A 15,323-nucleotide genomic window follows, 5' to 3' on the forward strand; every position below is an offset into this window, starting at 1 on the left:
ATAAGGAGAAAATTGAAGTTTGAATAGAAAGCAAGCCACTGTTTGTACACATCTGGTTGTTGTTTACATTCATTTATTGAATTTATACCTTAACCAATTCATAATCTTTCTCGTAAGTCTGCACTGAACACTTTTGTTTTATGTTCAATACAAAATCTGAGCCCAAGGATACTGAACATCCATTTGATTGTTTTCTTTCCATAGCCATATCCACTGCCTTGTCTTGATGTATTAAGATTTACCTGGGAAAAATAGGAATTTTGTTTTTCATACAGGAGTAATAAATTATTGCTGTTATTTTGGTAACAAAAATAAATTCTGTACAATGTATTTTAATCTAAGTAAAATGTGAACTTTATATTTTTTAAATTATAAAGAAACATACCTTAGATTCATAGAGGCAAAGCTCCTTAACAAAATATCACCAGATTAAATCCAGCAATATATTAAAAGAATGATATACCATGATCAAGTAGAATTTATCCCACTAATGCAAGTTTAGTTTCATATTCAAAAGTCAATCGATACTATCCATCATATTGACAGAATAAAGAACCAAACCATAGGATCTTCTTAATAGATGCATAAAAAGGACTGGAGAAAAAATTTTTTAAGTTCATTTGTGATTTGTGATGCTTTTTTAAAAATTAATAAAACTAGAAATAGAAGGAAATTTTTCTACCTGATAAAGAATATTTATCAAAATTTTAGTTATTATAATGCTTAATGGAGAGAGACTCAAGTGTTTTCCCTCTAAGACTAGATACAGGGCAAATATCTTCTCTCTTAATGTTATAATAGAGGCTGTAGCCAGTTGAATAGGGCAAGAAAATGAAATAAAGAGCATAATACGTGTTCATGTAAAAAATTCTAGGAAGTCTATAAGCAACTGCTAGAAATAATAAGCACATTTAAAAATGTAGGGATACCTGGTCAGTATTATAAAATCAATTTTTCTTTTATATTTTATTGGTTTACTTCTAATAAAATTGATAAATTCCATTCATAATAAGAATTAGGAAAACATAAAATAAATAGAAATAAATTAAAGAAAAAGATGCAAGTAGTTTTCCAGTAAATTTTACAAAAACCTCCATGCCACTAAAACTTAACACTCTCTACTAAAAATCACAAACATTGCTCAGAGAAATTAAGAAAACTCAAATAAGTGGACATACATGTACCATGTTCACGGATTAGAAGACTCAAGTATATTTGGAAAAAAATAAAAACAAAATTTGAGGATTTACACTACCTGAATTCAAAATTTACTAAAGCTACATTAATCAAGAAGTGTGACACTGGCATAAAGACTTATCAGTGGAGCAGAATCACACTCATGGCATTGAAGCAATACATTGTAGAAAAGGATAATCTTTTCAACAAAATGTACTGGATATTCTACTGGGAAATGTTTATCCAAAAAAGAATTTGGGTGTTCTTCAGCATTGCTCTTGTCCAATACACTGATCTGATTTGTTATCCTTTTCTATGTACACGTTAGTAAGGTAGTATTAACCAATCAAAGCACTGTTTCAACTATTATGGTAATACTCCTGTTGCAGGGGTTTTCATTTTCTTTTTATAAAAATAACTTTAAATTTACAACAGCAACAGTTTTTCATTAATGACAGCTCCACTCTTGAAGTATAAAGTAAACAAAAATTATCCATGATGATACAACCCAGAAATCACCAAAATTGACATTTTGGGGTAGTGTCTAGTCTTCTACATATGATATCATAAAGTTTAATAATGCATTTTTTTGACTTAATATTTTTTTGCATGTAATTTGCTTTTTTCAGGACTCCTTGAGATTTTATTATTTTTGTTTGCATGCAATATGACAATTTTAACTTTTATTTCAACACAGTTTCATGATATTGGTAACTGCACTTCCTGAATACAAATTTTAACAGCAAGCTATATCCAAATTGCACTTCCAATAGCCATCTATTTCTGGAGTATCTGCCAAGCTTATCATTACTGTTCTACGTAAATTGCCCATTTCACAATCCCCTATCTAAAGTATGACTTTACTCAAACAAAGACAATGTCCAAAACACATGCAGTACTAAATTAATAAAATTATTAGTTTCCCTTAAATGTCAGATTTCAGCTAGCTTACTGTGTTTTAGTATGCAAAAATAGATCCTGGGTGCTAAGGAATCTGTCGGCCTGAAAGAATAAACATTCGACAATCTGATTTTAGAGATACTTTGAACTTACTGTGGCCTGGTAACCCAACTTTAATTTATACCATTTTCTCTGGACATACACAACTCCAAAGATTCAGTTAAAAAGCTTTGGTATCAGCACCTGCTTTTAAGTGGCGCGTGCTCTCTCACTTGAGACTTAACTTTGATCACTAGTGTAATCTATCATGATAGCGCAGTCTTAGAAGTCACCCACGGGGCTTGTTATTGACGTGTCCAAGACATTTTATTTATTTTTATGACCCTAAGGGGAGTTCTTTACTAGAGACTATAATGTCTGGAGAACAATGCGCTGTACCTGGATTTTTGAAGTGAGAGATCTTGGGGGCTGGGGAAGGCTGTAATAGCACAAACTTGTCTGAGTGAGGCATCTGACATTTATCTAGGAAATATTTACATAGCTCCATGTCTCCATAAAATACTTTTCATATTTAATCACTGCTGATCATCAAAGAACACAACTTGGGTTCCAAAGGATTTTGAGAACTACAAGGAAAATGACAGGTTTTATTTTTTTTACATGTATCGAATTGATTTATATAATAAGTGGATGTTTAACAAAACTTGACTTCACTTTGTGCTGTGTACTCATATTTTATACTTGACATAGAAGTCACATTTTTTAAGATTTAGGAAAAATTGCTTGTATCAAACTTTTATTTGTAATTGTTTCTATCAATGTAATATAAAAAAGTGCAGATATTAGGAAAATTAGGATATTTTACTCTTTTATACATGGCTTGATTCTCTAAATCTCAGTGAGTAGCTACTTCAGGATAAGAAGGGGGCCTTATCAAGAAATTCAGAATTGGAAATCCTGTTCCAAAAATTTTAAATCAAGGCTCTGGAGATGAAGCCTGAGAATCTTCATTTTTTTCCCATTTTTATTGAGTTTTTGTTTTTCAACTTGGAATTTTTTTCCCAGTTTTTTTGAGATTTAAAAGCACTATAGCCAACTCTGATCTACTCGAAATTGCAAAAACTAGGTAGATAACTATCAATTTAAAAAGTGTTTTAACTATTATAGAAATATTAGATTATACTGTCAATAATCTAAGAATCACAATGGGTACATACTTAGGACCTTGTTTCAGGATATACATTTTCTATATCACCCTGTTTAACATAAGTATATTCAACTGACTGTGTTGTATTTAGTTCAAGGTTTTTCCTCAAGACACTTTAACTTTGATTTTCTGGAAAAAAAAGTAAATATACAACTTGTTTACTTGGCTAAGAAAGACTGAATGATGAGCATTCACTAAAACTAGCTTTAAGTCAGTTTTTTTATAAATAGTGGATTGATATGGCCGACAAACTTCTTTATTGGGTGATTGACATGTATAATAATAAGAAACTGAAAAATATTGCCAAACAGAGCCCTTAGTTTTGGAGTCAGACAGGTGCCCTGAGCCAGCCTCCTGCACAGGTGACCGCAGTGCTACCCCTTCCTTCTGTGCCTTCACTCATTTTTCCTTCTGACCAGTGTCTACTGTTTGATCACAACATAGATTCATTCTCTTGCCATTGCCTTTCAGCTCTAAAGAAATTCATTCACACATTCATTAACTATTACTTGAGGCTTTGTTCCAGGTTCTAGGGACAAAGGGCAATGGACCTAACTGTTAGGAACGCTGCCCTCATGAAACTTGTATTCTTGCAGTTGAGAGAGATAAGAGAGTGGGTAAACAGGTAAAATATATAGTGTACATCATGACAGTGTTAAAGACTAAAAAATAAAGCAGGGATGGTGAGATATGAAGTGTGTGGGAAAACTCTGGAAATGGGAAAGGCAAATCCTGTGGCCAGGGATCATCAATTAGGTGATTTTTACCTCATGAAAGTGAGGGAAGGGCCTTCTGACAAATGGGAGGTGGGAGGCACTGAAGGTGAAAAAGGCCCAGAGTGGGGCCCTCCCTCGGGGTGTTCCAGCAACAGCGGGCAAAGTCACCGCGTGTGTGAGCGGCTTGTGTCCCGGCATTTCCAGGCAGCACCGAGTCGCGGGCTAAGCGTTTTATGTAAAGAACATGCCTCCACGTGTCACCATCAATATCACTGTTGCATCATAAAAGGAGTTTCCCCCTGTTAATTGTATCACTTAAACCTACTTAATATTTCAATTTCTCATTCTCTAGCCTTTGTCAAGAGAATACCACTATGGCAACAATTTTGGTTACATCGTGGCATTTAAGCCATTCGATGGGGAAGAATGGAAAAAAGTCACAGTCACTAATCCAGACACCGGCCGGTACGTCCACAAGGATGAGACCATGCGCCCCTCCACCGCCTTTCAGGTCAAAGTCAAGGCCTTCAACAACAAAGGCGATGGCCCTTACAGCCTCACGGCCGTCATCAACTCAGCACAGGATGGTGAGCAGAAGGCGCACGGACTCGATGACGGGGCGACGCGTGCCTCTCGGGAAGCACTTGCTCGCTGCCTTTTGGGCCTTACTTACTCAGACACTTTTATAGTATTATGCATTTAGTAAAAGAGTATTATTTTGGGCCAGATTAAAATGTCACTCTCTCCATCTAAGTGACCAGCACGTTGCCAAAGTCTTTTCCACCCTTTAGCTCATGTCCGCGGTAGTTAGGAAGTCCCCGCTGAAATAACTGATGTAGGCCCTGCTCCTGCCTCGTGGTTATAATTGTGCAATTAGAAATTCTCCCTACTTGATCGGAGAACCTCAGTGTATCTGTGCATTCACAAAATTTGCTCCTTACAAGTTCCTTAACATGTCTTTTTTCTGGTAAAATTTCCACTTTTTAGCCCCAAGTTATGTGATTGTCAGCATTTAAATCACTTTTTTTGTCATTACAATAGAGTACTGGAATTTTGTTAAGGAGAATCTAGGCATAAGTCTATGAAGAAGGAATGAATGCCAGTTGAAATTTTTTCTTGGGAGAAGAACAATTTGTCTGGAAAGTTATGTAAGGGAAAAACAGATATTGGCTCTCTTTGTTTTTCTAGAAACTTTAACTGAACAGAGAATGTTCCTAGAAAACATTATATATCTATCCTAAATATCTATCCTCTTATTTATTTTTCCCGTTACAAAAGATAAGGCCTCCTTATTATATCTCTGTGCTCATGTGCACTATGTAAACAATTAGTGGCCTGAAAAGCAAATAGAGATTTCATTGCCTTCTGACCTGACACATTCCTCCTTGCCAAGTTTCTCTTTGCACGTGTGTGAGAAGTATAAATGCAATAGTTTAGAAACCTAAAACAATGGCAGATTCTCTTATTCTCTCTTAGAGGAAAAACATGAAAACGCTCATTAATTTACCCAATTTGCATGATTTTTACTCTAAAATAAACATTTAGGTATCCCTTATAACTCACCTATACTTTTCAATCATAGTTACTAGTTTTCATGTTTGTTAAATAATGTGTTTTCAAATCATCCCATGATCTTTACTTCTAATACAAACACAAAAGGCAATCTTATATACGCACATATACTTTTTAAAGTTAGTTAATTTGACTAAACACATAGAAAGAATAAAAACTAGAAATTATTTAAGTTTATAATCAATTCAGGACTTTCTGGTCCTAAATAATAAATCTTACCTTCTCTATGCATTTCTGATTCAGCAGAAATATGATAACTTTCTTCAGTGTTAACTGAACAACATGAGTATATCTCACAAAGAAAATGAAAATTAAAAACATTTTACAAGTTATCTTCTCACCCAATATCAATTTTTTACTGCTTTATTTGATGCTAAAGTAATCAGGCAGGAGGACCTGCCTGTCATCTCTTCAGTTGTGGCCATCTGTATTTAGCAATATTTCTTTCCTAAATATTTTATGAGTCTCATAAAGCCTGCATGTGCCGAAACTTGAATAAGTATTCATCTTTTCTTCTACTGCTAAGAAATCAATCATGGTGCTACATGTTTACCTTGATTTGGAAAGGCAACAGTGTTCATGGGGAGGATATTTTTTAACATAAAAGAAGATTATGGCTTGTTAATAAAAGAGAATAAAAATTGATCACTCCTGCTTAAAGATTTCCTTAGTTCCTTTGTGTAACTTTCATAAGGGATGTAAATTACTTCCTTTTTTTTTCCCTGAACAGAGACCTTGTTGATACATATTTGACTTGATGCCCAGTTAGAAGATTAACCTTATAAAAGCTTTCCTGAGTCTAAGAAGCAATGGATGTCACAGCTTGTTTCAAAAGATCTTAAAAAAAAAAAATCTTAGCTTAAATATAAAAGAGAAAGAAGGAAGTATTTCTTCATATCCTTAGCTCATATAAATAGAATGAGAAAGTTAAAAATTAATTGAAATGAACAATTTTCTAACTAAATACCAAATTTCCTATTTTTGATAATGTAGAGTTGATACACATAATTTGCATTCATGGACTTTCAGCAGATTAGGAGGGAGAAATAAAAAAAAATTAGTGTGGTTCTTGTTTACAGATATCAGAGAAATCCATGAAGCTTTCCATATTTTTTAAATTGTGTGTATATGTGTATATGTATACATATGTATGTCTGTTAGCATTCATGTACATGAATGTGTGTGTGTGTGTGTATCACTGATGATCATGAAATAAAGTAACATTAAAACTAGAGGAAGAGGCAATAAAATTATTGGACTCATTTTATTTTGGAAATGTTAAAATACTTTAAATATTAAAATATAGTTTTAATTCATTCATGCAGCAAATGGTACCATTTGAATTTCATTTTATAAGTATCTTAAATAAGAATGTAATGTTCTCATCAAATTTCAGCTCCCAGTGAAGCCCCAACAGAAGTAGGCGTAAAAGTGTTATCATCTTCTGAGATATCCGTTCATTGGGAGCATGTTCTAGAAAAAATAGTGGAAAGCTATCAGGTGAGTTCCATTTTTATGAAATTAAATACATCTACTCATAAATAAATTAGCATAAAATTTCAAATATGTTGCATCTTTAATGTTCTGTGTCCTCTTGACTTAGGTGGCAACTAACTATATCCTCCATGTTTCATATGTTGTGCATTAAAAGCTCACATTTAGGAGTACAGCAGAGGGTCCTAACTGGCTTACCTGGGATAGTTAGAGAGTCCTGTTTGTTGACAAACAATTGGCCAAAATAAGAACTAAGATTACACTCACAGTTAAGCAAGATGTTTTGAGACATTCTTATAAAATGCTGGTGAATCTCAAGATTTTTGGAAAGGATATGGGTAATTTGTAAAATCATTCTTAAAATGCTTGTCCTGTTTGGCTCAGTAGTTCCACTTCTGAAAGCTCCTCCAAAGGGAGCGATTTTAAATATCCCAAATATGTGTCTCATAATGTTATCAATGGAGACGGGAAACTGGCAACACCAAAGTCCCAAGGAAAGCGTCTCTTGAGCTGAATTTAAAGTACTCGTAGGAATTAACCAGACAGAAAGGGGAGGACTTGTCTTAGTCAAAGGGAGTAAGACCTGGAAAATTGACACTAGAATGGTCGTTTGGGTCTCTAATGTGATGCTAACAAAATTTAGACTTGATTATATAGGAAAAGTGAAGTCATCTTCTATTTTTAAGCACAAAGAATGAAAATTAAGCAGCAACTGACATCATCCTACCTTTGCAGATGAGCCAATGGGTACCAAAGAGGTTCAATGACTTGCCTCTTACTAATGACAAGCGTCAGAGCAGGGTCTAAGACACATTTTCTGACTCAAAGATCAAAGCTTTGTGTCAAGCCACAGACCCCCTTTGGTTTTGCTCAGTGAGTGGCCAGTGAGCGTCCCCCCACCGTCGGGTCACTCTCTTGACCCCTGTGCTCCCCTTTCATATGTTCATGGAATATTGGTTCCACAAAGTTAGGTTTTTTTATGTTTTACTGTCAGTGCCAAGAACAGTGCTGGCATATGGTAGGCATTAAATAGATATTGGCTGAGTACTGGCAGAGATACTGAGGTATGATCAATTAAGTGTTACAATCTGGCTTTCTTAAAGTAGTATTTCTGAGATGTAACCACAAAAATCAACCCAAGTTTCTAAGTTTTAAACATGCAAACTAGCATTTTGGGGGGGGGGTTGTGTACTGTAGCTTATGATTTAGGTAAATCTCAACATGTTTTCAGGTAATCTTTGCAAGGGCTCAGCAGAAGTTATTACAGAGAGTGGAGTGATAGGCTGGACTGGGGCCCATTCTCATACCTTATTAAACTGACAGTTACATTCACGGCCAGTAGAAAAGAAATGAGACAGAAAGAGAAATTCACTAGATGTTATAAATCCCTGTAGTAAACAAGCCCAAGATATCTTGGGAGCAGCCATCAATATTTGAACCTTGAAAGCCACATTTTGGTCCAGAGGATTTTTTTCTTCTTTTTTATTATTCATTCTTAAGAAATGAAAAAGAGAATAAAGGTCATTTAATATAAAACTCACTCGTTGAGCCAAAGTGCTACATGTACATTTACTTTTTTAAAAACATCCCGGAGAATTATATGTTGTCTTTGCGTAGGAATTATATATTGACTAATGAATAATTTCCAATAAGCAGAATATAAGCCTTTTTGATTGGGAAGTAACTTCAGTTAAGGATTCTCAAATGAATAGCAAAATACAATCTTTAGCAGATAAAACTGTCTCAAACTGAGAATTTCAAGGAAAAAGTGTTAGCCAATGAGGGGTTCAGTTTCACAGATTTCTGACTTTTTTGTAACTCCACATTAAGTAAAAAAATTACAAGCTGAGCGTCCATTGGTTGACATCTTCGCTGGGTCAGTAGGGAATTTGGTAGAAAATGTATTTGAACTTTTTGAGCCTCAGTTTCCTCACCTGTAAAGCTGCAGAGGTACCCACCCCTCATAGTACTGTTGGGTGGAAGAAATGAAATAAAAGTGTTTAATGTTTTTCCCTGTTCTGTGTCACTGGACATTTGGAGACAACAATGGTGATGAGGCTGAGGATGACGATACTAATGACGACAAGAACAGTGGTGTTTGGTGGCCCCATGTGCCGAGCACTTCCTTGAGCCTCTTGTATTGGATCCACACGGTCCTAGGGGACAGACACTATTATTATCCCTATTCTAAAGATGAAGGATTTGAGGTTTAGAAACATATCTGGCATAACCAGATTTGAACCTATGTCTTGCCTCTCCAAAGAAGGCTCAATTAAAAATGCTGGAAGTAAATCACGAAATTATTGTTTCTTTGGATTCTTTTTTAAAAACCCTTAAGTCTTTTGCACAGAGAGTTGGCTATCAAAGAGACAAGTATGAAAGCTTAAAAGAGAACATTCATAACGTTTATTCTCCTGTAAGAAAATGCTCCTGTATGGGGGGTAATCTTTACTGACTATAATGTGGCTATTGTCTCTATTGTAAAATATGGAGCTAGAAGCCAGTGGTTTACCAGGATAGATGACTGAGAAAACTAAGAGCCACTGCACATCCTCTGAAAATGCACTGCGGGTCTAGGTTATAAAGACATAGATGGGAAAAAGCAGCGCATTAAAAAAATAAAATACAAAGCTGGAGAAGTCTGAGTCCTGTGTGATCGGCCACCACCTCAAAGCTAATTTCCTGACATTTCAAGTGAGAACTGTGGGCAGCTGAGTTTAAAAATAATTCTCTCTTCCCTTGGGGTTTGAAAATGTCTCTCAGTAGAATGCTTCCGTTCTGCCGGTTAGTTTTCTCTTGCCTGAAGAGCTCCGGGCTCCCAGCCCTCGCTCGCTGCTGTCCTGCAGTGAGGGGGCTGGGAGAGAGCAAGGACTCCTTCCTGTCAGGGCAAATTCTGACACTGGGCTCCTGCCCAGGAACCCACAGGAGGCCCAGCTCCCTCACCTGGCAGGTAAAAGCATTCGTTTAAATGAATGAAAATGAGCACAATATGCTATCAGAATAATGAATGCAAAACTCTTAGCAGCCGAATTGGGAATTAATGCAGATGATCGATTTCACAGTTATCTTAAAAGATTATCCATTCCAAATAGTTGACTCAAGTGTTCTTAAAGGCAAAGTTATTATGGTGAGCATAAACTTGATATTTAGGAAGTGCTTCGTTTCCTTATTTTGGAGGAAGCATCTGTCTTCATCTCCCCAAAGCAGAGCCTGGCATGCAGGTGTGGGAAAAGACGGTGCTTTTTCTTGTTCTACTTGTCTGTCTGTTTGTTTTAAACATGATCCCAGGGAGCAGATATAAGGAGAAAGCAGATTGAACAGGAAAACGGGAAGTTTGGGTGCAAAGAGGCTTAATCTCATTGACAACAACTGTAGGCAACTGGTGCTCCATCTCTTGGGACCTGAAGGAGCCGGAGGACTGGGGCTCAGAACTGCCCTGCCTGGGGTGAAAGGGGAAGCATCCCTCCACTCCTGCTCCCCGTTGGCTAAGGGAGACCCCCAGAGCATCACCTCCCCTCCCAGTTCCCCGGAAGGCGACGCGAGTTCCTTCACTGCAGCATGGCGGGCGGCCCCAGCCAGGGAGTGAGGTGGTGGCAGCCCCAGGACAGGGGACACGCTCGGTAGTACTTAGGAGAAGCTGGTTGAAGCCTGCTGGCATCGATCGGTCCCTGTGCCAGGGGCTGGGGTAAAGGTTGAGCCCCCAGGAGCTTAAGCATACAGATTTCCCAGGATTTATATGAGTGCTATGCCTAGACCATGGGCTGCACTCATGCTTGAATGGAATTGTGATACAATGTCTTTTTAGAGGTGGAGCTTTTCTGTGTCTGAGCCTCACTTTTTTTTCACTGAAATAACCACATATACATGTTTTTCCTTAAGACTGTTAATATCCTTAACAAAAGAGCATTCACTTGTCACATGACTTCTTTTTGTTGTTGTTCCTGTCAGAAAAATCAGAATTGATAGGAGAGAACTTGGAAATTTGATACAGAAGTTTACTGAAATAAAAATAATCAGATGGTGCAAGCCTGATTTTTAAAAGTGCCAAACACCTTCTAACACTTCCAGAGCTGCTTTATTCTCAGCCTTTTTGGAGAAAATGAGGTTAAAGAGTGGATCTCCCTAAAAATGTCTTAAAATTTTCGAAGAGATGTAACTCTTAACTTTGTACAAAAGTGGCATTATTGTAACCCATAAATTTATGGAAAGTATAATTACCCTTTATTAAAAATACTGGTTACCCTTTCTGTTAAAGTTTTTCTTTTTAGCTTCCTAATACTTTTTTTATACAGGGTAGAATATTCTTGGAGCAAAATTATACATGTAGATCTATCAAAGATATTAGAGATTTTGTGTGAACTTACCTATTTTGATTTCTTCCCTTATGTCTTTATTTTAATAAGGTCTAAGAAGGCAAAGGACACGTGCGCCGGGCTCTCTGCTGCACCCCCAGTTGTAGCATAGTAACAGGCACAAAGTGGCTCTCTGATAAATATTTGTTCAATGAATAAATGAGTGCCATCCATCAGGCACAGTCCTACACACACAGTGTTCACAGATAATGGATACCAGTCCTCAAAGAGTTTAAAATCTAGTAGGAGTAGAGACAGTGAGGCAATTCTGTACTATTTCAATAAGCCCTATGAAAGGTTAACATTAGATAACAGATGCTGTGGAGATTTTAGAAACATGTAGATAAAGAGTGAAAATCATAATATGCCACAGCATTAAACAGAAACAAATACACTGATGGTGCTGTGGCATATGAATATGAATTCATGGTTTACTGTCCATAAAAAGGGATCTGCTTTATTTACTTATTTTTCTGCTAGGGACAGTCCATTCCCACTGACTCATCCGGGCTCTCTTTGATCTGCTCTAGTGATTAATCAAAAGCAATACATTTGTTCTGCTCCGCAAGTACGGGTTGCACCCTTCCTTCTATGCAATTTTCTCACAAATTAATGTTGGTGCGTCCCTGCAGTGGGAAGCCCAGTGAGAGAATCCAGGAGCAATGGCTCAAGTTTGTCATCTGTTTGGAAATTAACTCTAAGCACATGGCCAGTGGCTGGTTCAGATAAAAAAGAATGATGCCATATTTCATGTATCTCCACCTATTATTTATTTTAGCATTCTTTGAAAACATTGTAAGTTATATGTAAACCTAGGCTTTAAGTTACAGGAAGACAGATAATTAAATAAAGTCACTTTTCATCAATAACTCTGTGCCCTGGTTATACAGGGCATAGCTAAATCACTGCTTTCATTTATTGTGAATTTTAACAGAGACTCTGTGACCACCCAGATCCCATTCAAAGTCAGATGAATGGAGTTCTTGGTCTTTTGGGACATGGGTGCAAAGAGTACACTGTTCTTTCCTTTTGTATTGCCAAAACACCTCGTGGAATTTGGGGTGAGATTGCAGAAAAATGTTGTCACTTTAATTCCTCATTTTAATACATGGTGTCTCTTAGAAATGGCCTTTATTATGTCAGTCTAGTGAAAAAGCGTCTCCTCTTTAAACTGGATAGAAAGTTGTTATAATGGAATGAAAGCTTTAAAATGCAGTTTACTTCTGTCAACAAGCACAGACATAGTGCTTTGATTGCTGTAAAATGGGGTAAGTATTACCATTCTGAGACTGTTGTGAAGGTAACCTATGTGGACGATCCAACTTCAGTGCCTGGCATTCGTTGCCATATAAAGGTTCCCTTTATTTCCCTTTAGTCAAGCAGTGGAAGATTTCCTATGTATTACCCAGTTCCAGGTCCTACTAAAATGTTGGCCGTCACCTTCCTTTTCAAGTGGAGGAACCGCCTGACTGTATCCAGAAGGAGCTCAGGCCTTCTCCAGGAGGCTCCCGTCCCTAGAAAGTCCCTCCTTTGCCGAGTGACGTCTGCCTGCGGAGCTTCTTGGTGCGGTTCCACTTCCTTGGTTCTGAGGCCGTCCTTTTGGTTAGACGACAGGAATGCCAAAGACTCTATCAAAGTCATTAGGAAATGTATCACTGACACCAGGAAAATGAGTACAGTAAACAAAATAAAAACATTGCCAAGGAGACCAATAAGCAATTAGTGACTAGCTTTTCTTTGTTCTGAAATGTGGTCATTCTGCATAGAAACCTTACTTCGTTACCAAGTAAATTGGAGCCATCTAGTTCCATTTTATAATGGTGTCATATGTGTTTTATGTAAATGAAAAGTTCATTATATAAACCTGGGATATTATCTAAGCACTTTGGTTAATTGTGAAATTAAATTCCCATTACCTTATAGACAGGGCATCTAAAATATGCAAAATACCAGTATATTTATAATATTATAAGCAATTGTTCCCTTTTTATTTATACCTTAGATATAATTCTAGATTTCTTGCCAATAAAACCTCTGTATTTGAAGGCTAAAAATTATAATTCACATTAAGAGATAAGGAAGGCTGTCATTGATACATCAGTTGCTAAAAGTAATCATTTCTGCTCACAACATGGATAAAAATTTTAAAAATAAATTTATTTTAAAGATAAATAATTTCTACAACTAATCAACTTAGTAGGCATAATATTTCTTTGATATCTGGGTCCTCTGTAGGTTCAAAGGAAATCATTTTACATACATACTTGTGAAACGAGCTAGCATGTTTTAGGCCACATAAATGAATGTTTTTGTCAAATAAGGTTGTATTCCCATCAGACTGCTTTGTCAATGGTTAATAACAAATTTGAAATCACATAAACATAAATAAAGCCAGAAATAAATGTTAGAAATGATTGTGGCAAATACTTTCAGAGACCAATTTTGAAGGCACATTTTACGCAGAGTATTTTTTGTTGTTCTCTTTTCTTGGGCAGTGGGAGATTATTTCAGGCAATGAGGCAAGCCTTGATTTGCTTTTGCCATGTTTAATCAGCTCTGTGTTGTGTGCCTTGCCATATTCCAAGACTGACAGAAGTGTGCTGACATTAGGTAACGGTTGAGACTCTGATGCTCAGCCCACATCGGGGGGGGGGGGGGTCAGAGCCAATTGGAAAGGGCTTTTCACATCTGAAGTGTCTGAATCACAACGAAACGTCACCCAACTTGACTGCTTGCAGATTCGGTACTGGGCTGCTCACGACAAAGAAGCGGCTGCACACAGAGTCCAGGTCACCAGCCAGGAGTACTCGGCCAGAATGGAGAACCTCCTGCCCGACACGCAGTATTTTGTGGAAGTCAGGGCCTGCAACAGTGCAGGGTGTGGACCCCCCAGTGACATGATTGAGACCTTCACCAAGAAAGCACGTGAGTCTCTGCATTTACATCGTAGACGTCTTAAAAATTGCCGATCGATTCAATTCAATCATGAGGTGTGCACAATCGAGAGAAATTACCACCTAGCAGTCTTAGCACAGTGAGTTTTTAATTCTGTCCTTTGCAATCATACAAGATTTTTTAAATCTTTTAAAAGAGTTAATTGTAGATGATTAAAAAAATGTGGAGAATGCCTTTGTACATTTCACGTTCCACTATAGAAATAAAATCAGAGCGTCCCTTTGTAAAGACTCCCCTCCCCCCAAATTTGGCATTATTAGATAACATACTTTGTATTTATTCTGTTATTTTTAATGTTGTTTTCCTAGGAATGCATCAACAGCCTAAGAAAATTAAAACCTGCTAATTTTCTATGCTCTTCATTGCACAGTGCAAGTTCAAGTTTCATGTTGTAACATTATGCTTACTCTCTAATTACCATATATTCTCATTGTTTATCTAACAAGATCACTTACCCTGCTCAGGTTTGCTGGTCATTCTCATTTCTCTGGCTTCACTTTGATATCTTCCTCCTGAATCCAAGTTGAAAAATATAGAAGAGTATAATTTATATTAAGGACTCTAAGGAGTTTTGCAAGAACTTGAAGACAAAACTACCATTAGGGTTTGAAAATGTATGAGATTCACTGGGGAAAAATAAACTCCTAATGAGATAAAACACATTGGTAAGAACCAGACTTGGACATCAGACATGAGTTTCAGATCCGTCTTTGCCACTTACTAAAGGTGTGACAATAGACAAACTACCTCCATCTTTAAACCTCAGTGTTCTGATTTGTAAACAGAGCATGTATTCCTTTGTTCTTCTTTCCACTTACTCAGTCATCAAAAGTATGCTAGGATCTTCTAGTCATCGGATTTATAAGCTAATGGAAGGAGACAAGAAAACAAAACAAAGGAAAACAAAAAACGTCTGGCAAATAAATAAGTGTGATAATATCAAGGGACAGG

The 15,323-nt window shown here is 36.8% G+C and overlaps 1 protein-coding gene across 3 annotated transcripts in view; it reads left to right on the forward strand.

Annotated features, from left to right (window-relative positions):
- Nucleotides 1-15,323, forward strand: part of CNTN1 (contactin 1) — a 263,071-nt gene that overhangs the window by 230,476 nt on the left and 17,272 nt on the right. For all 3 annotated transcript variants that reach the window (XM_057491253.1, XM_057491252.1, XM_057491251.1), the window contains 3 exons: nt 4,352-4,586; nt 6,968-7,071; nt 14,156-14,342. In XM_057491253.1, the coding sequence (XP_057347236.1) occupies nt 4,352-4,586; nt 6,968-7,071; nt 14,156-14,342 (526 nt within the window). The remainder of the gene's footprint in view (nt 1-4,351; nt 4,587-6,967; nt 7,072-14,155; nt 14,343-15,323) is intronic.

Source organism: Manis pentadactyla, chromosome 14 (assembly GCF_030020395.1).
Source record: "Manis pentadactyla isolate mManPen7 chromosome 14, mManPen7.hap1, whole genome shotgun sequence".
NCBI classification, from domain to species: Eukaryota; Metazoa; Chordata; class Mammalia; order Pholidota; family Manidae; genus Manis; species Manis pentadactyla.